Source organism: Panthera onca, chromosome D4, assembly GCF_046562875.1.
Source record: "Panthera onca isolate mPanOnc1 chromosome D4, mPanOnc1 haplotype 2, whole genome shotgun sequence".
NCBI classification, from domain to species: domain Eukaryota; kingdom Metazoa; phylum Chordata; class Mammalia; order Carnivora; family Felidae; genus Panthera; species Panthera onca.
This window is the reverse complement of record NC_138351.1, coordinates 89,197,243-89,220,805: the sequence shown is the minus strand read 5'-3', so window position 1 is coordinate 89,220,805 and position 23,563 is coordinate 89,197,243. Positions and strand designations below refer to the sequence as shown.

Sequence of the window (23,563 nt, the reverse complement as noted above, 5' to 3'; positions counted from 1 at the left end):
CTGGAGCCTGCTTCGGATTCTGTGTCTCCCTCTCTCTCTGCTCCTGTCTCAAAATGCTTTGTCTCTCTCTCTCTCTCAAAAACAAATATTAAAAATATTTAAAAAAATATTCAAAGGAGTTTTACTCCTGTGTTTCTAGTAATTTTTTACTATATTCTGGACATTATAATGACACAGTATAGAGGCTCTGGATTCCATTCTCTTCTTACAAGGTCTACCGATTCCTTTTGGAGTGGGCAGTTTAATTACTGGCTGATCACCTTGGACCTACCCATGCCTGGGTTTGTATCTTGTTAGAGAAGATCTGTGGGTAGACCAAGGTGTTTTTCAAACCCCTCTAACTTGGCAGGACCTAAACTCCGAATTTTGCTCTCTCTGTGGATCTCGTCAGGGCTTGGTTTTAGGAATTACTAGGGCATGAAGGCTTACTCTAGGGCATGGCGCTTGTTCCTGTATTTTATTTTCTTACTTTTATTATTTTTTTTTAATGGGGCTACTAACAATACCAACCTCACGCACTTAAAAAAATTTTTTTTAACATTTATTTATTTTTAAGAGACAGAGCATGAGCAGGAAAGGGACAGAGAGAGAGGGAGACACAGAATCTGAAACAGGCTCCAGGCTCTGAGCTGTCAGCACAGAGCCCGACCCGGGGCTCGAACCCATAGACTGCAAGATCATGACCTGAGCCGAAGTCGGGCGCTTAACCAACTGAGCCACCCAGGTGTCCCCTTATTCCTTTATTTTTAAGTTTATTTATTGATTTTGGGAGAGAGAGGGAGAGAGAGAGAATCCCAAGGCGGTTACGCACTGTCAGCATAGAGCCTGATACGAGGCTCAAACTCACGAACCGTGAGATTATGACCTGAGCCGAAACCAAGACTCGGATTCTTAACCAACTGAGCCACGCAGGTGCTCCCGTGGTCCTTATTCCTAAGGGGAGACTCTTCTGATATCTGGATTCTCATGATGTTAATGCGGTCTCTCCTCTTGGGCTGGACTGGAACTCTAACATCCCCCGGCACTGCTTGACTTCCCATATCTCTGTTCCACTCTCCACCCCATAGCAGCTGATCTCTGGGAAGACTCAGGTCATATCCTGGGCACATGCCATCCAGATCTGGACTAACCTAGAAACCCACCCCTGGGCAGCTCCCTCTTTCTTCTCTAGCCCTGCAGAGTCTAGCTGCCTCTGGCAGCTCCAAATCCTGCCTTTCAACTCCGCAGCTCAGTGGGACGCCTCTGTTCATCTGGGACCCGAGCTCTCTCATCTGTGGTTGGGAAACTGGCCCTAGGCAGAGAGCTAGGTGACCGTGGGCTCCCCTCATGGGTTTCCCTTCTTGCTCATGCCGCCTGAAAACAGCTACATCATATATTTTGTCCAGTTTCGTGGATGTTTATGGTGGGAGGGCTGGCTGTGTGCCCACTGTTCCACCACGGCCGGTAACAGGTGCTTACTAGCAGTTTATCTGTTTGTTTCTTTTTTTTTTTTAATTTTTAACATTTATTTATTTTTGAGAGACACAGAGAGACAGAGCATGAGTAGGGGAGGGGCAGAGAGAGAGGGAGACACAGAATCCCAAGCGGCCTCCAGGCTCCGAGCTGTCAGCACAGAGCCCGACGCGGGGCTCGAACCCACGAACTGTGAGATCATGACTGGAGCCGAAGTCGGCTGCTTGACCAACTGAGCCACCCAGGCGCCCCTATCCGCTTGTTTCTTAAATACAATTTTTATTTTGGAAGAGTTTCAGAGCTACGTAAAATTTGCAAGGCCAAGGCCAAGGCCAAGAGCTTCTCTGGGCTCTTCATCCAGTTTCCCCTGAAGTTAACACCTTGTCCATAACCGTGGCACGTTTGTCAAACTGAGAACTTACCCTTGGTGCGCTGTTATCAATGAGCCACAGACTTTACTGTGATTTCTCTAGTTGTATTCCATTACCGTCCTTTCCCTGTTCTAGAATGCAACCAGGAATCCCACAGGCTGGCGGCTCTGTTTTAATAGCCAGGAACTGGAAACAACCCGAATATCCGTCGATAGACGGATAGCAAACGGTGGTGCATTCGAGGACTGGAACACTACGCGGCCGTGGAAAGAGAAATTGCCCACCTCGGCTCCGACACGGATAAATCCCACAGACAACAATGATGCCTGAGGGGAGCCTGAAGCAAAAGGCACTGTGTGCTTCCATTTCGGGGGGGTTCTAACTGACGATGAAAGAGGGCACAATAGTCATCACCCTTTGTGGCAACAGACCCTAGAGCGAACCCCCCCCCCCCTGCCCAAACACACACGCACCCTAAATCCTACAGGCTGGTGTTTACATCTGGTGTAATCCCTCCCCTTGACTGTGGGTGGGGCCAGTGAGCTGCTTGTCTCTCACCCAGCATGACACAAAGGGGAAGGGAGTTTTTGCAGATGTTAACTGGAGGTCCCGTATCAGTTTGATTTTCAGTTCCTCCAAAGGGGAGGCCAGACCTAATCAGGCAGAAGCCTTAAAAAGAGAGACTCTCCTGCTGGCTTGAAGGAGCAAGCTTCTGTCGTGTGAACTGCCCGGGAGAAGACCATGTGGCCAAAGCAGGCCCCGGCTGACAGCCGGCAAGAAAACTGGGACCTCAGTCCTCCAACTGCAAGGATCTGAATTCTGCCAACAGCCACGAGATCTGACAAGACAGCCCCAAGCTCCAGAAAAGAACGCAGCCCAGCTGACGCCTTGGCTGCTGCCTCGGGGGACCCCGAGCAGAAAACCCAGGAAGCCATGCCCGGAACTCCTGAGGCACGGGAACTGCGAGATCCTACACGGATGTTGTTTGAGGCTGCTAAGTTTGTGGTCGTTTGTTGCGCAGCGGGAGGTAACTAATACGCCACTGGAGGGAGAGCGCCTGGGAGCGGGGAGAAGGGGGCTTCTGGGGTCCTGAAAATGTTCTAGATCTGGATTTGGGTGGTGGTCATGCAGCGCATGATACAGTAAAAGTCCCTCAAGCTTCACACACTTAAGATTTGTGCCGTTTACTGTATGGAACTTACACCTAAATTGAAAAAAAAAAAAAAAATTTTTTTTTTAATTAAAAATCATTTCCAGCGGTGAACTCTGTGATCACCGGCCCTGATTTTCTATCCCAGTCCCCTGAGGACTGAGGAACATTTGGACTCAGGGCCCCCCAAATCTGGTGTTCTTTCTGGGGGAGCGAGGGTATCTGAGCACACTGAGCGTTTTGCTCAACGCCCCGGGGCTTCTGCTCTAGGCAGGATGTTACGACTGAGCCAGAAGACCGTCCTAAAGGTCTGGTTTCTGCCGCACATCAGTCAGAGGCGGGGCGCTCTACCCTGGTGGCATGGTGGGTCCACTGCGGTCCAGCTGGGAGGCTCCGGGAGAGCCAAATTTGGCCGCTCCAGGGGCCAGTGACATCCCAAGTACCAACGGCTGTTACAGCGCCCCACCGGGAAACCAAGAACCACCTTGAACTTGCTCTGTGACCTTGAGGACCTTGCTTGTGACCTCCCAGCCTCAGTTTCCCCATCTGAAACCAAGGCTCCTGGACCCCCCCCCCCCCCCCAATCCCAACTCTCGCCTGAGACATTTCGGTGGAGCCGAGGACAAGTGCAGAGATGTCCCAAGCCCGCGTGTGCACACAGACCTCAACTCGGTGGCTGTCACAGTGGGGCTTCCGGGGAAGGGGATCCTTCTCTGCGGTCCTCACTGGCCCACATGGGGCTGTTTTTCACAGCACCATTGATCCAGCTAAACCAGGGAGATGCATTAGGTCTCCTCCTGAGGTCAGGGGTTGGGCAGCCCCAACGGTAAGTCGCCCAGGGGCAGTGCTTTAAAGCTCGGCTCTGTGTTTTGGCTCCTTGGGGCCGGGCTGGGGAGTGAGGCTGGGAGGGGGCTGTTGAAGCCTGATCCGGCTCTGGGGGCTGGCGGGCGGGGCAAAGGGCCGCAGCCCAGGGAGGGACAAAGAGATCGATGGGAGACTGTCATGACCCCGTGACCTCAGAGATGGCTTCAAACCACGGTCTTAACCTGCCCTAGGAAATCTGGGGATAAATCTGCCTCCCCAGGGGACAGCGGGGACAGGGGCAGGGGGGAGGCGAGGAGGGGGATGCCAGGGCTAGATGCCCATCGTCCCCGGCCAGGCTGGGTTTGTCCGCTCTCCTTCATCGTCGTATAATGACACCTCGGACTTGACAGTTTGCGTGGAACTCTGCGCATCACCCTTGCTGGGAGCAGCCTCTGAGGGCAGGGCTCAGAGCCCCATCTGACAGTGGGGAGAGAGCTAGACTCAGCCCGGGTGGCCCAGCTCGCCGGTGGCAGAGCTTTAGAGGGGCTGCGAGTGGGTCAGTCCGGCCGGCGGACAGAATCCAGGGGGGGTCTGGACGGGTTGTGGGGCGGGGCCCACAGGTGGCAAGGAGCGACTCTGGAGGGTTTTGGCTCGTGGTGGGGGAGGGGCACGACACGCCGCATCTCCGGTCCGGAAATCTCGCGCCGTCAAGGTCGCTGTGGGGCTGCTTGGGCGGGGCCAGAGGGGCGGTGGTGGCGTCTGTGACGGGGATGACCAGGCTTGAGTTTCCCTCCCAGCGCCGCTCCCTGGCCCCCACCACCTCCCCAGGCATTCACCCCGCTGTCCCTGGAGTCTGCCAGACCCGGGTTCGAATCCCATCCCTGCGCCTGACTTGCTGTGCCGATGTGGTCGAGGGACTCTGCCTCTCCGAGCCTCTATTTCCTCATCCTTAACGCGTCTGAGTGTTCGGCCGGCAGCACCCGGGGTCAAGCAGGGAGAATGGGGCCGCTAGTATTCCCTTCCCCCTCCCCCTCCCCCCCCCCCCCCCCCCCCGGTGGCCCCAGCCTCCCCCCTCCTCAGGGTTCCCGTAGCTCTCACGACGCACCAGCCAGGTCCCTGGTGCCCAAACACAGCACCGGCTGCAGGGCCATCTGCCCTTCTGCTGTCCCCGCTGGACCCCGCCCAGCCCCGCCCCCAGCGCTGAGGCTCATCCAGAGGTGGCCTGGGTTCCAGCCCGGGTTTTGCTGTGACCGACCCTGCGTCCAGAGGCTTCCCCTCGTTCTCTCTGGGCCTCCTTTCTGTACGATGATTGGTGTTTCCCAAGGGCAACAGGTACATCTGGTGGCAGATTTAGGCTCTTACGTGTTATAAATAACACCGACTCTCTTGGGATAAACAATATTGTTCTTTTTAAAAAATGTTTTTTTATGTTTATTTATTTTTCAGAGAGAGAGAGAGAGAGAGAGAGGTAGAAGGAGAGGGAGACACAGAATCCGAAGCAGGCTCCAGGCTCTGAGCTGTCAGCACAGGGCCCGACGCGGGGCTCGAACCCACGAACCGCGAGATCATGACCTGAGCCGAAGTCGGCCGCTTCACCGACTGAGCCACCCGAGCGCCCCGACAATAGTGTCCTTCTGATTCTCTTCCATCCCTTCCCATTGTGCCGGGAAGCCTTGGGTTGGTGTTGATCTATCTTTAGCGAGTGCCACAAAGGGTCTCGTGGGCATTAGAAACAATCCCCGAGGAGGCACTGCCCGGACTCCACATTTGCCATTATCAGCGCCAACCCGGGCTTCGCAAGGGCGACAGGGACCAGGCTGGGAGGCAGCACCCCACGCACCCAGGAAGAGTCTGCGCAGGAACATCCGCCCTTCTGGAATCTCCTCTTGCTGATTCACATTCCCTCCAGTCTGCCCGGTGGTGGCTAAGGGCATAGATCTTTCTGGAAGTTCCTTTTCATGTGGAAAACGGCCTTCCTTGCCGGTTTGTTCCCACTCGCCGGTGCTTGCCAGGACCAGAGAAGAGGAGCGGGGAACAGGCCCAGGAGATCTGGCTACGGGCGCCCCGGCCTTACCTGCCTCCTGCCTCCCACAGGATGGGGGGCCACACAAAGGGCCGTGTCACCGGCCACTGCAACCGAGGGACCAAATTGCAGGGGTGGTGAGGAGGGACAGGGGTGCCTGTGTGGTCTTCTTGGCTTCCTCCGAGGCCAGGCTTCGACCCGGCTGCTCCCCTAGGGCACCCTTTTGTCCCCGGCCTCTCTTCGCATCTGCAGCCCCAGGACTCAGGGCAGCCTCGGCTGCGTAGCTCTGTGTGTCAGCCCGGACCGCCCGCTTCCCAGCAATCTGGCCTGGGACACAGATAAAGCGGCCTTTCAGAGCTCCCCCTCGGGCCGCTGCAGGGGTCCTCGGAGGGTCCAGGAGGAGCACTGGGGTCCTCTGCGCCGCCTGACAAAGCCTCCTTGTTGGTTGGACTCAGAGGGAGCCGGGACCCCACTCCCTGGTGAGACCCTTCCCCTCAGGCGCTGTCCAGTGTACGTGGGGCCAGCTGCTCCCAGGGGCAGGGCCATCGACCTCACTGAGCCCCAGGCACACGAGGGTGGAGTTGGGGGTGCCGAGGGGCCTGGGTCCCTGGGAGCTGGACTCCTGGGTTTGGGACTGCCTTGGCAGCTTTTCACCGGGCTCTCCTTGGCCACATGAGACCCCCGTTGCTCCCTGTGCTCTTAAAGTAAAGCCAAAGCCCCTGAGACCTCAGGTGACCCGGCTGTGCCCACCTCCCCAGGCCTTCCGTGTCTCTCCCTCTCTCTCCCTGCGCCCACTCAACCCGTTTGGTTCCTCAAACCTCGGGTCTTAACCGTGCCGTTCCCTCTGCCTAGAACGCCGTTCCCTGCACTTTTCACATGGCTGCCGCTGCTCGCCACCCTCGGAGGCCTCCCTGACCGCCCTATCTAAGTGACCCCCCCCCCAACTCGGGTCTGTTTTCTAGTACACGGGGGGAGCGTGTTTCCTTCACCTCTGTGTCCCCAGCACAGGGACACACAGGACACATACGATGAGTAACCGTGGAACGAATAGGCGTCTCTGTTTCCCTGGGGCGCGTTGCCCAGCAAGTGGAAGGAACTGTCAGATTCTCCTCCATAACTGTGCAGGGTCTCCCTTGGGCCACTCCTACCCCAAGAATGAGGGGGTCGTACCCCTACCTCTGTCTTGTCACACCCACCCCTTCCTCTGAGTGGTCCCAAAGGGCTAGGGGCTGCCTCCATCAGGGCTGTGGCCCTGGACATCTGTCTCCACGAACAGGCCTGGCAGGGACAGAGCGAGGCCCGGGGTGGGGGGGTTGGGGGGGACCTGCGCACGGGTAACGCGGACATCAATAAATGATCGCACCAGGGATAAACAGCTGGGCTGTGGGAGGTGGGGTTGGGGGCAGAGTGCGCACAGGGATTTCTCGAACCTCAGGCAGGACTCGGGTCAGCCGGGGTCCCAGATGGAAAGGCCTCCTGTTTCCCAGCCGCTTCATTACCGTATTAACTGAGTGGCCGGCTGGGTCCCTGTTAGCCCCAGTGGGGGTGGCTAGTGTCGTGATTAGTCACAACTGGTGCCCCCCCCCCCAACTCCCAGGGTCACGGTGTGGGGGAGGGGCCGGGAGAGGGCGCCGATTGTGATAACCACTAACTACGTTCTCACTTGTTGAAGGGTTACCAGGTGCCTGGCCCGTTTGAAGCTCTTTCTGTGCATAATTCGTTCCGCGGGGCAGCCTCGTAACATGAGTGCTATATTGGGCCCATTTTATGGACCAGGAAACGGAGACTCAGAGAGACGACGCTCTCTGCCTCCTGGGTTCTTGCCGCCTCTGTGCTCCCGGGTGTTACTGGCTGTGCAGGGAACCCTCAAAGGCCTTCCCTAAGGAGCCTGGCCAGCGGGGGCCAAGCCCGCACCATCCGGGTTCAACATACAGCACTCCACCCTGCCAGTCGGTTGAGCGTCCGGCTTCGGCTCGGGTCATGATCTCGCGGTTCGTGGGTTCGAGCCCCGCGTCGGGCTCTGTGCTGATGGCTCGGAGCCTGGGGCCTGCTTCGGATTGTGTGTCTCCCTCTCTTTCTCTGCCCCTCTCCCGCTCGCTCTGTCTCTCTGTCTCTCTCTCTCTAAAAAATAAATAAAAACATAATTTTTTTTTTTTTTTTTTTTTTAAGTTCTGTGGCCTGGTCCCACTGAGCGCTCCCGGCCGTCACCAGCAGGGACCCCTGGTGTAAAGCTGTAAAGAAGACATTTGAAAAGAAAGGGAACCTAGAAGTTGTGAGGACCCTGGCCCTTTGATTTTACATTTGGGGAAACTAAAGCCCGGAAGGGCTCAGGGGCCTAAGGGTCACACAGCAAATGAGTGGTAGAGTCAGTTCCGCAAATTGCCATGACGTCAAGCTGCGTGGGGTAACAGGTGTCTACGATTCGACCACCTGAGGGTCAGTACTTACTGCCGGGTTCCCGGGAGCGCACCGGGAGGCATTAATGTAAAGGGCTTTGTGTTAGCTGGGCTCATGTGCCCAGGGCCTGGCATATAGTAGCTACTCAGTTAATATTTTTGAAATGTGCGCTGAATGTCCTCCACAGCAGTGAATAAGAGAGATGCAACCCTTGCTGTCCCAGGGCCCACAGCCTGTCACCTCCATGGCTTGTGAGCCAGGATAAGGAAGGCTGAGTGCGTGTGTGTGTGTGTGTGTGTGTGCGTGCAGGGTGGGGGGGGGTCCCACTTCTCCAGGGGACGTGGCTAATTCTCTTCCTCTTCATCCCACTGGGCTAACACCTCAGTTTTACCAGTCCAAGTTCAGACAGGTGATGAGATGCGTAAAAGCTTGCTGAGCGTGAGACGCTAAGGAACGGTAGTCACCGCGGCCAACAGCAACGGCATCTAGAATCTAGTTATTTTTCAAGAAGTGTCGAGGCAGCCAGTGAAAAACCCCACGTGCCCTCACGGCCAAGTGGGGTCTATGGCCATGAGTTTGCCCCAGCCAACATTCAGGGTACTGGATGAGGGGTCTGGAGACCAGGATTTAGCTCTGGCTAACTTCTGAGCGTGTGACCTCGGACATATGACCGATTCAGCCTCCCCATCTACACGCTGGAGGACGGGTCGGGGTCACCCCCGAGGTTTTGCGCCAGGAAGCTGCTGGGAAAGCAGGATGGCCACCGCCAGGCAGGAGGCCGCTGTGGCTTTAAAAGGGCCCCAGCAGCAGCAGAGCGTGGCTGGCCACCTGCAGAGCCCTCCACAGCTGGGAAGATTAGTCTCTTCCACAAGACAACACCCATTACCATGTTCCAATAGCCATCACTTCCGCTAGGAGAGCTACAGATGAGATATCGATTGTGTTGACCCCAGGCGAGCCCTTTCCCCAGCCTGAGAGGCGCGGAGCGGAGCGGTTCTGTGCCTGGACCTTGGCTGCCAGGCCCTGAAGCCCCTCCCTGCAGCTGCCTGGGGCCTTGGGGTCCAGGTGAGGCTGGCAGTGGCCCCACCAGGTGGGCCTGTGGGCTGGCCAACGCCTGGGCTCTGGGCCTTTATTCCCCGTGAAGGGCGGCTGGGGAGAGGGGCGTTTCCGTGAACGAAGGCATGTGAGTGGAAAGGGACGGTCTGCCTAGGGCCTCAGAGGCAACGTCTGGCCAGGGAATGGGGACAAGGGGGAAGCGAGGCCGCCGGTCGGGGCGGCCAATCTAATGCCACATCTGGGCCAGCGGTGCGAGCCCTGGGGCAGGACGGGACGAGATCTCAACCTCACCTTTGTCACTCGAGACTTCGGCCTCCCGGTCCCAGGCAGCCCGGCCTCCTAGCTCCGTAGAAATCAGCTGAGAGCAGGAGAGCAGAGGCAGGTGCAAGCTCCTTCATTCACTCATTCTCTCATCGACTCATTCGGGGAATCCCGCGGGGTAGGACCCAGCCACGGCCCAGAGCTCTCAACAGACGAGCCCTTGGTGATCCCTGCCACCGGCACTGTGATGGGGCGGCCTAGGTGCCTTTGAACTTTCTCCACTTTCTTAGTTGCCCAGCCTGCCTCCGTAAATTTTTTAAAAGAAGCAAGGTGTTCTCCTTCCCCTCGCCGCCGCACCCCCCCCCCCCCCCGCCCTGCCCCAACCCTGTGATTTCTAACAGTCTCACGGTGGCACTAGGGAGCCTTCTGGGCACTGGGGATGTTCCATATCTTCATCTCAGTGGTGATGAGATGAATACACCTCATCGAGCTGTCCATCAAAGATTTATGCACTTTACCGTGTGTGCATGTGTGTGTGTGTATGTGCATTAGCGTGCACGTATATTGTGCCTCGACTGAAGCCAACCCCATCTTCTGCCTTTGAATAGAATGTTTGGCTTCTTCTAGGACCAGGGAGGCCTGGAAGGGGTGGGCCTGGCTGGCTGGCCTGGCTCCTTGGCCGGCAAGGAGATCCCTCCTTGTCTCCTCAGCCCCGGAAGGTGAAAGGGGTCTGGGGTCCTTGATCAGTCTGTCCTGCCCAGGCTCAGGACCCCAGCACCAGACACGAGAGCCCCTCCTTCCCCCCAGCCGGGAGCTGGAGGAGGGACAGGGGGGTAGATTTGGAAACAATAAGATAATAACTGACATGAGATGGGAGAATTCACCCATTCGACACAATCTCACCGAGAACTTCTTAGCTGCCAAATCCTGTGCCGAGTGCCCGGTGATCCAGCGATGGGCACAGGATGCAGAGTCACTGCTCTCGGGGTGTCTGCACCCTTGCGGGGTAGTTGGAGCCCACCCCGGGAATGGCCAGGGCCGAGCATTTAGGGAAAGCTGGAGGATGTGCTCCTCAACCTTGAACGCCAAGAAAGTGGCACTCGTCAGGGCCCAGGGCTCGTCAGCTCCGAGGCCGTGTGGCTGCTGAGATGCAAAAGGTCAGATCGTCGCAGGCCAAACCCACATCGAGGGGTGCCTGTTCCCTTGTAGGCATGCCACATGGGCTGACGTGGTTGGAAGCCGGGAGCCCGGAGACCTACGGTTGCTGCATAATAAATAAAGTGCCCCTACGAGGCGGACACGGTTATTATCCCGGTTTTATAGCTGAGGATGCAGAGGCCAATCAGAAATACTGAAGAAGTCAGCCCGGGTCACTGGTTAGGAAGTGGCAGAGGCAGGATTTGAACCCAGGTCTGGGCAGCCTCACCTGTAAAATGAGGGTTCTCCTCCCCTCCCCCCCTCCTTTTCTCACCATGCTGATGGTCAAGCTCCCACGGCGTAAAGGAGAAGAAAAAGCCTTTTGAACTGCCCACCCAGGGTGCACATAAGGGGCAGTTTTTATTTGCAGTGACCAGCTTCTGTGACACTGGAGTGCCTCTCGGGTGGAGCAGTGATCGAGGCCAGGCTGTGTCCCGACGGCCCGTCGTGTGCCTCTGAGGGTCCCTTGAGATCCCTGGGAGGAAGGACCCATTATGGTCCCATCCTACAGATGGAGAAAGCAAAGCTCAGGGGGACAGAGGAGTAGGCAGGATGTGGTGTGGGTAGCCTGTGTCTGGCCCCTGGACTGTCCCCCTGGCCCCGTCCCCCCTGCCTTGCCTATAGCTGCTCTGTGAGAGCCCTTTGCTTCACTCTGGCTGGACACCTTCCTCCCCCACCAGAGGTTCCATCCAGCCCCACCTTCCCAGCCCATGCTCTTCCCCGTCCTTTTTGTTTTCTGTTTTTTAAAGTTTATTTATTTATTTGGAGAGAGACAGAGAGAGCACAAGCTGGGGAGGTGCAGACACAGCGGGGGATCCCAAGCGGGCTCGGGGCACTGACAGCAGAGAGCCCGATGCGGGGCTCGAACTCACGAACAGTGAGATCATGACCTGAGCTGAAGTCGGACGCTCAGCTGACTGAGCCACCCAGGCGCCCCACCCATCCTTCTTTAACACTGGCCGTCTTTCCTCCTCACATTGAAACGTGATTTACACCTCAGACAAGATTTACCCATTTCAAGCATATAATGCAAGTTTGTTATGAAGCCCATATTAACACTGTGGAAAATTAATTATGCTATTATGTTAAGTGAAAAAAAAATGAAATGTGCAAGTACACAACCTAAACATATTACATCACACGCATGAGAGCAAATGTGTATATGCAAACATGACTAACAGGAAACATAAAAATATTCACCAAAATATTTTAGCTAATCTGTGGATGCAGAGGGGGACCTGGGTGGTTCAGCTGGTTGAACGGCTGACTCTTGATTTTGGCTCAGGTCATGCTCCCAGGGTCATGCGATCGAGCCCCACATTGGGCTCCATGCTGAGTGTGGAGCCTGCTTGAGATTCTCTCTCTCCCTCCTTCTGCCCCTCTCCCCCCCCCTCTCTAAAATAAAAATTACGCACACGCACGCACACAGAAAAACAAACCAAGAAACCAAAAGACCTCCAAAAAAAAAAAAAAAAAAAAAACCATGTGGATGCAGAAATGAATTTCTTCCCAACGATTTTCCAAAGTTTCTGTACTTTTCAGTATCACTCTGCTCGGTCACTCTGGCAGAGCCCAGGTAAACAATGGATGTGAGGTACCAACAGCCCCGTCTACAATCCAATATCTATTTGAATTTCCTGATTGACTTGAGAGCTGAGGACATGCCTGGAGAAAGAGCTCCAATGTTGGGAATGGCCTGATTCAGACATACCTGGACATCTGTGGTGGTCTGGGGGCCACGTCACGGAAGCCTATAGCCAGGGGGTGAGGGAATCTAGGGTCTCCCAAGGATAAAATCTACCCCGAGAGAAGTAGGTTCAGTCCCGGTGAGCCAAGCCCTGCAACAAGGTCTGTGGCCGGAAGACAGGGCGGTCCTAGTGAGAGCTGGGGGCTGTCGGTAGAAACCACCAGCAACCCAGACCACTGGGCCACACCCGCGTGCTCAGATGGGGCAGCGCTGGGTGTGCGAACGGCTAGGAGTTCTAACATCTCAGTGTCCAAGCAACCCTACTCTGGATCCCCTAAGGTGGTGGTGTCCTACCCACTTCTCAGTGGAGTTGGGGGTCCCTGCTCCCGAGGGCCTAACCACCATTCCCTCCCTGTACTTCGAGATCAGGGATGGGCTCTGAACCGGGGGCAGAGGGAATGTGTGCTTCTAAAGTTCCTTGGATGTGGCTTCTGAGCTAATCAAGGCTGGGTGGATATTCAACATCCAACAAAAACTTTCTGAGTACCTGTTATGGACCAGACACTGACCAGACCACATGGTGGTTTCAGCACCAGGGACACGGCTGTCTGGGTCTGACCCGGAGACCGGGTCTCTGCCCACATGGAGCTCCCTGTTCCGGTGGGAGAGACACTCAACAATGCCCAGCATGCAATAAAAAAATTATTAGACACACAAAGCAAAGCAATGCATAACGTGTCAGGTGGTGATAGGTAATATGGAGCAGAGAAAGGCAGGGGAAAGGGTATAGTAGGTGCCAGGTTGAGGCTCTTTAACAAGTGAGACTTGTGGCCGTCTCGGGCAGGTGGCTCCAGGCAGAGCTTGGCCTGTTTGGGGAACAGCAAGTAAGGCAGGGGGCTGGACAGAGTGAGGGGGGCAGTGAAGGAGGTGAGGGAGGGAGGCAGTAGGGAGCCACGAAGGGATTCATAGGCCCTAGTAAATGTATTGCTGATCTGTTTCTGCGTCATAAGCAACCCTAACTTAATGCAACAGAACAAAACTGTATTCATTCTCAGGAGCCCAGAGGTTGTCCGTCTGGGTGATTCTTCTGCTGGTCTTACGTGGGATCATTCAGGCAACCGCTGTCATCTTGCGGCTCGACTGGAGCCGGAGTTCCCATGTGGTCTCACTTCTGTGTCTGGCAATTGGTCCCGGCTGGAGGAAGGATTTGGGTTTTTGTGCCGAGCGAGACAGGAGACGCGGTGGAAACAGGAAGGATGGGAAACTATGCGACATGTGTTAACTGAGAGGAGAAACGGCCAAAAATGTTCCAAATTGGATAAAACCCCACAGATTCAAGCCCAATGAACCCCAATAGAATAAGCATAAGAAAACAATAACAAAGCACATCATAATCAGGTTGCTGAAGACCAGCAATAAAGAGATGGTCTTAAAAGCAGGCAGAGAAGGGGTGCCTGGGTGGCTCAGTCACTCGAGCCACCGACTCTCAATTTCAGCTCAGGTCGTGATCTTATGGTTCATGAGTTCGAGCCCTGAGTCGGGCTCTGCGCTGACAGTGGGGAACCTGCTTGGGATTCTCTGTTTCCCTCTCTCTCTGCCCCTCCCCCACTCACACGCTGTCTCCCAAAAATAAATAAACATTTTTTAAAAACTTAAAAAAAAGCAGGCAGGAAAAACAGACATCATACGTACAAGGACAAAAATGATGTTTGTAAAAAAAATTTTTTTTAATGTTTATTTCTGAGAGAGAGAGAGATGGAGCATAAGTGGGGGAGGAGCAGAGAGAGGGAAACACAGAATCCGAAACAGGCTCCAGGCTCTGAGCCGTCAGCACAGAACCCGACGCCGAGCTCGAACCCACGGACGGTGAGATCATCACCTAAGCTGAAGTTGGCCGCTTCACCGACTGAGCCACCCAGGCGCCCCCCAAATGGTAAATTTTTAGTTACACTAGTCAAGAAAAAACAAGGACACAAATTACCAAAGTGAGTCGTGAAAGAAGGACACCATTATCAATCCCACATACATTAAAAAGGCTTTGTCAGCCTACAGGAGGAAAAACGAGGCTTACAGAAGGATGCTCCTTCAGACAGAAGCGGCTCTAAAAGCACCCTGAACCAGGCACCTGGGTGGCTCAGTCGGTTAAGGGTCCAAATTCGGCTCAAGTCACAATCTCACGGTTCGTGAGTTCGAGCCCCGCATCCGGCTTTCTGGTGTCTGCACTGAGCGCCCTTCGGATTTTCTCCCCACTCTCTCTCTGCCTCTCCCCCCACCCCAAATAAATAAAAACATTAAAAAAAAAATAACAGCGGCGTATCGTAGGGGTTTGGGAAAAGTAATGCCTACAACAGCACAAAGGGAAATGTTCTTAGATTGCTCTGTTGTGAGATTCTCGCCTTACACACGAGGCAGTACGGTATTCATTGAAGGCAGTCTGGGGTTAAGCTAAAGATAGATATTGTGACCCCTAGAGAAACCACCAGAAAGGCAAAAAGAAGTATAGCTAATAAACCAACTACCAAAAATGCCCAATGAAATCCAACAAAGGGGAGGGAAACAATTTAGAAGTGGAAAAAAACTAAATCTATGAATCTGTGAGTAACTTGGGTTTTTTTTTTTTTTTCCAATATAATGGAATGTTACGTAGCTCTTGGAAGTGTTCGAGAAGAGATTTCATGATGTGGGGAACCATTCGTGATATACTGTTAACATTTTAAAGTTTATTTATTTATTTTGAGAGAAAGAGCACGAGCAGAGGAGGAGCAAAGAGAGAGAATCCGAAGCAGGCTCTGCACGGTCAGCGTGGAGCCCGATGCGGGGCTCGAACTCATGAACCGAGAGATCATGACCAGAGCCAAAAGCAAGAGTCAGATGCTTAACCGGTTGACCCGCATAATATTAACATTTTAAAGCTGAGCTACCACCTGCTTTTAAAATACTTTAGCTTAGGGGCATGTGGGTGGCTCAGTCGGTTGAGCGCCCAACTTCGGCTCAGGTCATGATCTCCACAGTTTGTGGGTTTGAGCCCCGCGTCAGGCTCTGTGCTGACAGCTCAGAGCCTGGAGCCTGCTTCAGATTCTGTGTCTCCCTCTCGCTCTCTGCCCCTTCCCCGCTCGTGCTCGGTCTCTCTCAAAAATAAATAAAACGTTGGGGCGCCTGGGTGGCGCAGTCGGTTAAGCGTCCGACTTCAGCCAGGTCACGATCTCGCGGTCTGTGAGTTCCAGCCCCGCATCAGGCTCTGGGCTGATGGCTCGGAGCCTGGAGCCTGTTTCCGATTCTGTGTCTCCCTCTCTCTCTGCCCCTCCCCCGTTCATGCTCTGTCTCTCTCTGTCCCAAAAAAAAAAAAAAAAAAAAAAAAAAACTTGAAAAAAAAAAAAAATAAATAAATAAAACGTTAAAAAAAATTTTTTTTTGAAATATTTTAGCTTAAAGGACTCTGCAAAAATATTTATAAGCATAGAAAAACACAACTGTAAGGAAATAAACTAGGTATAAGCAGTGTTTGTAACTGGGTGGCAAGCCGATGAATGTTCATTCTTTCTATAAAATTTCAATTAATTTTAGTAAGACGCAGCCTATCACGACATAACACGGGAGCGTTTGCGGGGCAGCCAGGCCAGCGTTTGGTCCTTGGCTCTCGCTTGAGGCTGAGGGACCTTTGGCAAATCAATTTCTCTGCCTCTGTTGCCTCCTCTGTAAAATGGAGGGGACAGTGTCTACCACACGGTGTTTTGAAGGTCCGGGGAGACCATGTGAATAAAGCGTATAGCGAAGTGTTTGGCAACGGTGGTTTTGAGGAATTCACCGATAACTCCGATAAGCAGAGAAAAAGAAGTTTCAAAGACAAAACTCGTTTTGAAAGAAACCCTCGTTGGCCAAGGCAGGAGACGGGAGATCAGAACCAGGGCAGGGTCCAGAGTAATCTGCACTCCAGTCTTCCCAGTAAAGCGGCTTTTGGTTGCAAGTACCAGGCACTCCCTCCTCAAGCTTAGGCCCCACACGATACTGGGTTATGAGAACCCCAGGCTGTCTTAGAGAATCCGGATGAAGAAACGCCACCACCACCACGGTGCGCACCGGGATGGGAACTGGGATTCGAACCCTGAAGCCCACTCCTCCCATCCCCCTGCCTCCTGCTTTCTTCTCCCTCCGCGCTTTTCCGGAACGAGGCATCCCAACCAGTCCAAGGGCACCTGGTCTCGCTTCTGCCTATTTGTGCCTGCTGGGTCCCTGGGAGCAAGATTCTGATTGGCCCGGCTTGGGTCAGGTGTCCAGGCCCGGCCCAATGAGATATGGCTGAGGGGGCGGAGTCACTGCACAGACATGGCCGCCTTGGGCCTTGTTTTGTGTTGGAGTGATGGGGGGAAACTTGTAGGCCAGGTGGCCTCCCCCCAAGGGTTGACCCTAAATTCTGTGGCTGTCCTTTTCTGTTCTCTGTTCAGGCTTTTCTTCTTAACTCAGGGTTCCTCCTCCTCCATAATTTGGGCCACATAAGGCCACCGTGCTGTGGCGGGGAGCCTCCTGTGGGCAGTCATGGCCGCCATTCCCGGCTGTTCTCTGTGGGCAGCGGGCGGGACAGCTCCCCAGGAGGTCACCCAAACTCTCCTTGGTTCCCTGTGACATGGCACGGGGCCACAGTCGGTGACAAAATGCCAGGCTGACCCAGGGGGCCAAATCTGGATTCGCTGGGGGGTTTTTGCGGGAGGAGAGTCGGTCCGATCCTCCCAGATAAACAGGGTCCCCGGCAAAAGGTGGCTTTGGTAGCGCTTAAATCACAAAGGTTGGGCTAAGAAGGGCACCGCTGACTACACAGTCTCACACACACCCTCTCTCTGCAGAAATAAAGAAACAAAAGACTAATGTATCTCTTTTTAATTGTCATTTTACATCTCCGCACTGCAGCCACCCCCCCCCCCTTCCCTTCCGTGCCCACTTGTGCAGGCTGCAGGGGAGCGGGGAACAAAGCTGGGGGCTGGCACCCCCACCAGGCTGCCAGCCCGGGAGAACAAGTCACAATTACAAATTATCACAACAATTAGCGCCTGTACTTGGGAGATGGGCAAAGGAGGCGGCCCAGCTCCTCATTGTCAACCGGTCTATTTGGCAGTGACCTTGCTCTGGAGGCGATGATATTCCTTCAGCCTGTAAACCAGATTCAAAACAAAGAAAAATGTAAATTAACAATAACAACATGCACTCGGTTCAATTAATTCGGGCCCAACCCGGGTGGCGGGGGGCAGCTGCTTGTTAAGATGTGCGTGTGTGTGAAGTTGTCTTTTTTTCCCCCCCTCTGTTCCCACTCCTGCCCCCGGCCCCTCCTGCCCTCCAATCAGGATAATGTAATTAATTTATCTTTGGGGGAAAACATTGCTTGGCATTGTTGAAGACAAAGCATTTAACTGGCAATGGGAGAGATGAAGAGGCCATTATGAAAACCCGATGTGTTTGGAGCCATTGAAAAAGGGTTTATAGTCATAAAATACAGAGGGCGAAGGAGGCGGGTTGGCGGAGGTGATTGTCGGAGCGGAGAGCGCCCGGGAAGGTCAGGCTGGATTCAGCGTCTCCCTCGGTCTCGGCACCAGGGACAAGAGCCTGGCTTCGGGGGAAAACGGTGGCTCTGTGCCCAGTGCATGTGTCAGGGAGACAAGAGAGACTCGTGCCTTCTACCCAACGCCAAGTCCCGAGAGAAGGAAGTTGGTGGCTAAGCACCCAGAGCTGGACAGACACACCTTCTGGACTCAGCAATATGGCTTCCTAGCTGTGTGACTGTGGGCAGGTTACTTAACCGCTCTGGGCCTGTTTCTGGAGTCGCAGCTTTGTGTATGAATTAAAGGAGACAAGTTAGGAGAGTGCCTTGGGAGTGGCTTAGTGTATGGTGACTGTTGGGAATAAATGACCCTGTTTGCCCTTGCTCTGAGACCGTACTGCAGAGCTCGGCTTTGAACCCAGGTCTGAGCGGCTTCAGATGGTACTCGCTACCCCGCTAGGCCATGGGGGTCCACGTGGCTAGGGTGGTTTCCAGTTAGACCCGCAGCTCGGGTGTGGCGACGGGTGCCTTCTGGCCCGGTGACTCTCTGAGGCGCCTTTCTACCTCTTGGCCATTTCCCTTTCTAACCCACCCAGGCAAGGGGCTCCTAGCGGAGTCCTTCTTCCAGCTGGAGAGGGTGGGAGTAAGTGTCAGAGGCAAAGGGCAGGACCCGGGAACATGGAACCTAAGTATTCAGGACCCTCTGTGGCTCTTGGCTGTGCCTCCTGCCTCCTTGAGAATAGGAACAGGCTGGGTCCAAAGCAGGCACTGCAGGTGCCATGGGCAGGGGGACAGAAAGGTGGGGCTTGTCTAGGAAAGGGCAGCTGAGGTCCTATCACTGCCTGCTGCCCACACCTGGGGGAGGGGGGTGTTGAGGACCCATCAGGGCCCAGAGCCGCTCACCTGAGGGAGTTGATATTGATGAAGCCAGTGGCATCGATGGGCTCATAATCGCCCTGCACGTTCATGCTGCAAGGAGACAGTAGAAGCCTGTCAGCACAGCCCCCAGGCCTTGCTTTGCGATGTCAGAGGATCTCTGGGGCTGGGCACCGCTCAGGCTCCCAGGTACCCGGGGTATTTCTGCCCTGCTGGCCCAAACTTTGGCTTCTCGTTGCATTTCTGTCCCAATTCAGGAGCCCTACTACGGGCCAGGCACCGTGTCCGGGGCTGGAGAGCGGGGAGCCTCATCCCTGCTAACACGACGGGGCAGGTAGGGTCCCGGCCAGACCCTGCCTAACGCATCCACGAACCTGGTGCCCGCCCCACGCCAGCTGGCCACCAGAAGCGCCTGGTCAACCACTGCTGTTACCAGTGTCTCCCCCCGCCCCCCGCCCCATCTACAACCTTCCTCTTCCAGATTCTACCTCTCTGGGGCTGTTTTCACTTCCCTAGCTTCCAAAGCCCCTCCCAACCACAGTCCTTCAGGGCGGGGTGGGGGTGGGGTGGGGAGGGGCCTGTCTCTCAGCTCTGCCGCCCCTTCCCCCCCCCCCCCCCCCCCCCCCCCCCGCCAGGGAGCTTAGGGCAAATATTCCTGTTCTTTGAACTTCAGGCTTTTACTTGCCAAACGGGGGCTCTCAATGTCATTACCTTGTATCATTCATTCACTCATTCATTTATTTGGGGATCTTTTAGGCACCCAGGACCCGCAGGTGCCGAGGAAACCGAGAGGGAGACGAGAACAGGGCCCGCGGGGTGTGGGTGGCGCAGAGACGGGAGCACTCAAGCACCCACCTGCCTTCCTTAACTGTGACTGTGATAAGCTCTTTGAGGACAAGTTCAGGGGCGCTGCGGTCTCAGATCTGTCTCCACACGGCCACCCTCCAAGGCCCCCCCGTGGGCAGAGGACCCTCCTCTGTTTCTCACGCATCCTGCTCTGAATCAGCCCCTTGTCTTCACGTCTCCAGAACTCCAGCCTCGGGACAAAGCAGTCTCAAGGTTCTCAATGACAAGGGGGGGCGGCCTGTCCCCTCAGGAGCCCTTCTCCCCAGGGGTGAGATCGGGGAGGAGGAGGGCAGAGGAGAATCTGCGGGTGTTTTCGCCCTAAGGCTGTGCCTCTGGCTGGCTCTTTGTGGATGTGGGCTTTTTCCAAGGACCAATGGGGTCTCTGGGCTCCGCTGTCCTGAAACTTGTTCAGGACGTGGGCTCTGTTGCCCGACCCACACCATGCCCTTGCCCTGACCTTCGTGGGGCTGTGAAGCTGCCCACGAACTCCCACCCCTCCCTTCCTCCTCACCTCCGCTGGCCCTTCCAGGTCTCAGGTGGCTGAAGCCACCAGGAGCCGACCAGCAAGTTCCCCTGTAAGGGGGAAGATGACAGACTTCGGGGGGGGGGGGGGGGCGCTGCCTCTTGCCCCCCGCCCCTGACTGGGAGGAGAAAAAGCCGGACCAAACTAAAGCATCAGCCTCCACGGATCCCTTTTACGGACTTTGCCCTGGATGATAAATGAAGCTTACCCCTCCCCCCACCCTCCCCCCACAAATTGTGGAACACATTGCCACCGATCCCCTTCAGAAGGACCCCTGTGCTCGGCCCAAGGAGAAGCCAGGGCTCCGAGCTTCCAGCTCCCCTCCATGCACACCTGCCTTTGCGACACCATCTCGTCGCACGTGTCAAAACAAACTTTCCCACTCCCCTCTCCCTGTCGCCCCGTGTCCACCGGCCCCAGCAGCCCCTGCAAAGGGAGGCCCACGTCCAGGGACCAACTTGTCCCGCAAGGCTGCCGAAGAGTTTCCGAGAGGTGTTTCTCAGGAGCTGAAAAACCTCTTTTTAAAATCGTGGTTTGGGGTGGGTGGGGGGGGGGGTGGTGGAAAAAGAGTTTACAATGATTTTTTTTTTTTTTTTACCTCCCCTGACGGTCTACAGAAAACCTCTGTGCTTTTATTTTTGTTCATTCGAGTGGCTCTGACCTGCTCTATAATTACGTTACTTTCTACCTACTGTGCCTCGGCATTTCCAGCCCTGCTACCTCTCACGGCTTCCTCGCTGGTCCCTGTGACGCTGTCATTCAAGGGCTTTCAAGTCAGCGATGTAGAAATCAAAAAGAAAGGGGAAATGGTCGGAGACACAGTGAGAATAAATGCGCCTGCTTTTCTCTCTTTTTTTCCCTTCCCCTTTTTACTTTCTTCATTTAATCTCCCTGAGTGAGGCTGTAAGGCTTAATGAAGGGTTGGGCAGATTATTAGAGGCTGTTGATTCGGAGGGGGAGGGAAGAAAGAGCCAGAGAGAGAAAGAGAGAAGATAATTTGACATTTACCCCGACTGATCTAAACTGATTCGGCTATATTTATGGCTTATAGAGTGTTTAGAAAGATGGAAGGGGGGAGACGCTCAACACGGCTAGGAGAAGGGAAAGAGAAAAATAATATTGGCTGCCAAACAAAACTCACACACTAATTCCCAACGGGCGTCCCCTCCGGGGCTGACCTAGGCCTGGGACTTGAGTCGGGGGAGTGGGGGGGCTGTCTGTCCCCACCTCTGGTTTGGCCAGATGACCTCCAAAAGGGATGCCTTGATCATCGGCGAAGGCCATGCTCTCCTACACGAGTGCAGGTGCAGCTCAAAGGCAAAGGCTGCCTTTGACCCGGCCCACCTGGGCTCCGCAGCCTGTCCCCCCGGGGCCTCGTCAGCACCCTCGGCTTGGCCTCAAGATCCCTCCTTGGCTCCCTTGCCCTCTCAGTCTGATCCTAGCCCCCAGCCAGTTTCCTCCTGGCTTCGGAAAACATCCGGCTGTCCACCACTCTCCACTGTCTTCAACCCAATTTCTCCTCCCCTCTAGACCCGTGTGTCCAAGGGTTGACCAGGCACTCTCCTGGTCAGTCTCAAAGATGACTCACCCTCAGGGTGTCTGAATCCAAATGCACGCTCTTTCCTCAAGAATTCCCTCCACCCAGGACTTGCCACCGAAGCGCGCCCAGCTCGTGCTGGGTGATTCATACCTCCTCCTCATCTTCTTCCACGTCCAAGCCCTTTCGATTCTACCTCTCTTATTTGAATTTTTTAAGGTTTATTTATTTATTCTGAGAGATGAAGAGTGTGTACGGGAGGGGCAGAAACAGACAGAGAGAGAGAGAGAGAGATAGAATCCCAAGCAGGCTCTGCACCATCAACACAGAGCCTGACACGGGGGTCTCGATCTCATGAACCTGGAGATCATAACCTGAGCTGAAATCAAGAGTCGGATGCTCAACCGGCTGAGCCACCCAGGTGTCCCTCGATTCTCCCTCTGAACCATTTGTCACATCCTTCTGCTTCTCTCGGTCTCCAGGACCATCAGCCGGGTCCCAGCCACCGGCATGTCCCATGGGGTGCTTTATGGGCTCTACCCTTGCTCATTCCCTCCCCGCCCGAATCCATTCTCCAGGGCAGCCAGAAAGGACCCTTGGGAAACAAAAGATCTGATGGGTCCTTCCCTTTAAGATCTGGCTCCAGGAACCCCATGCTCTGGTCCCTGGCCCCCATGCTCTGGTCCCTCCCATGGTTCTGGTAGTGCCTGGAATGTTCTAGGCTCTTCCCAGGCCCAGAACCTCCCTGGAAACTTGCCTGCTGCCTCTCCACCTGGTTAGCTCCTGTCTTTTGGAGGCCAGCTCAAAGGTGACTTCCTCAGGGAAGCTTCTCCACACTCTACCCAGAGTACCCAGCACCTCGCCCCAGCCTAACACCCCCTTTCCTCATTCAGTCGATCATTGGATTGGTGCCTTTCTCCCCATCTAGCCTGTAAGGGCCCCGAGAGCAGAGGCAGCATGTCTGTTCTCTTCGTGACCGTCTCCTCCGTGCCCTGCTCGTGCTCATCTTTGTTGAGAAAGCCCGTCAGAAGAGACACTGGCTGTGGGGGTCTGTTCCCCAGCTGGGGCAATTGTAGGGCACCTACCTCACCAGCTCCTCGTTGTAGAGGGACAGTGGGGACTCCCGGCTGAGGATGTACACTTGGCCCTTGAAGACAGACACCTGCACTCTCCCTTCCACGCGCTCCTGGGACTTGGCGATGCAGTGGCGGACGAATTCACACTCAGGGCTGTGCCAGAAACCTGCAGCGGGGACAAAGTGAGGGTGCTAGGGTGGCCCACGGCGCTGGGGTACCGCACGCCTCAGCCCATCATGGTGGACCTCGAGGGTGGGTCGGCCCTGTTCACTGCCGAGTCTAGGCATGACGCGCACTTGTGGCATAAGCCCGTAGGCCTGGCCTGTGGCCCTGCAGGTCTCTTGTGGGTAAGGAGGTACCCTTGCCACGATCAGGAGGGGAGCTATTACCCTCTGCCTCATGCCAGACATTCAGGGAGCACAACGGGCCAGGCACTGGGGACACGGCAGTGAAGGGACGCTTGCCCGCTGGGAGCTCAGTCTCATGAGGACAGTGGACAGCGGTGGGGCAGGAGGCCTCCTGAGACTCAGGCGTGTGTGTGACCCCAGCCTGAGCAATGGAAGCCCCCAGCACGGGCAGCTGGATGGTGGCTCGGGTGCAGAAAGGCCACATGTGCGTGGCCTTCACCTCTCTGCCTCTGTTTCCCCATGTCTGGAGTTGGGGTGACACAAAATCACCCTCCCAGGACTAGTGGGCTTCTTGGGCGTGGAAGTCCTGGGCATCCACACACTGGCGTCCTGGCCAAGAGCCAGTACGCATCCCCCGCCCCCCGCTACTCCC

The 23,563-nt window shown here is 55.2% G+C and overlaps 1 protein-coding gene across 2 annotated transcripts in view; it reads right to left on the bottom strand.

The window, feature by feature from the left end:
• Positions 1 to 17,255: 17,255 nt before the first annotated feature.
• Positions 17,256 to 23,563, bottom strand: part of ASS1 (argininosuccinate synthase 1) — a 52,895-nt gene continuing 46,587 nt past the window's right edge. Inside the window, exons 14-16 of one of the 2 annotated variants that reach the window (XM_078436358.2) lie at positions 22,793 to 22,949; positions 18,829 to 18,894; positions 17,256 to 17,540 (exon numbers count right to left, since the gene is read on the bottom strand). In XM_078436358.2, the coding sequence (XP_078292484.1) occupies positions 17,495 to 17,540; positions 18,829 to 18,894; positions 22,793 to 22,949 (269 nt within the window). In that variant the 3' untranslated portion in view covers positions 17,256 to 17,494. Of the gene's footprint in view, positions 18,213 to 18,828; positions 18,895 to 22,792; positions 22,950 to 23,563 lie in introns of both variants that reach the window. The other variant, XM_081790961.1, reaches the window with a different exon arrangement.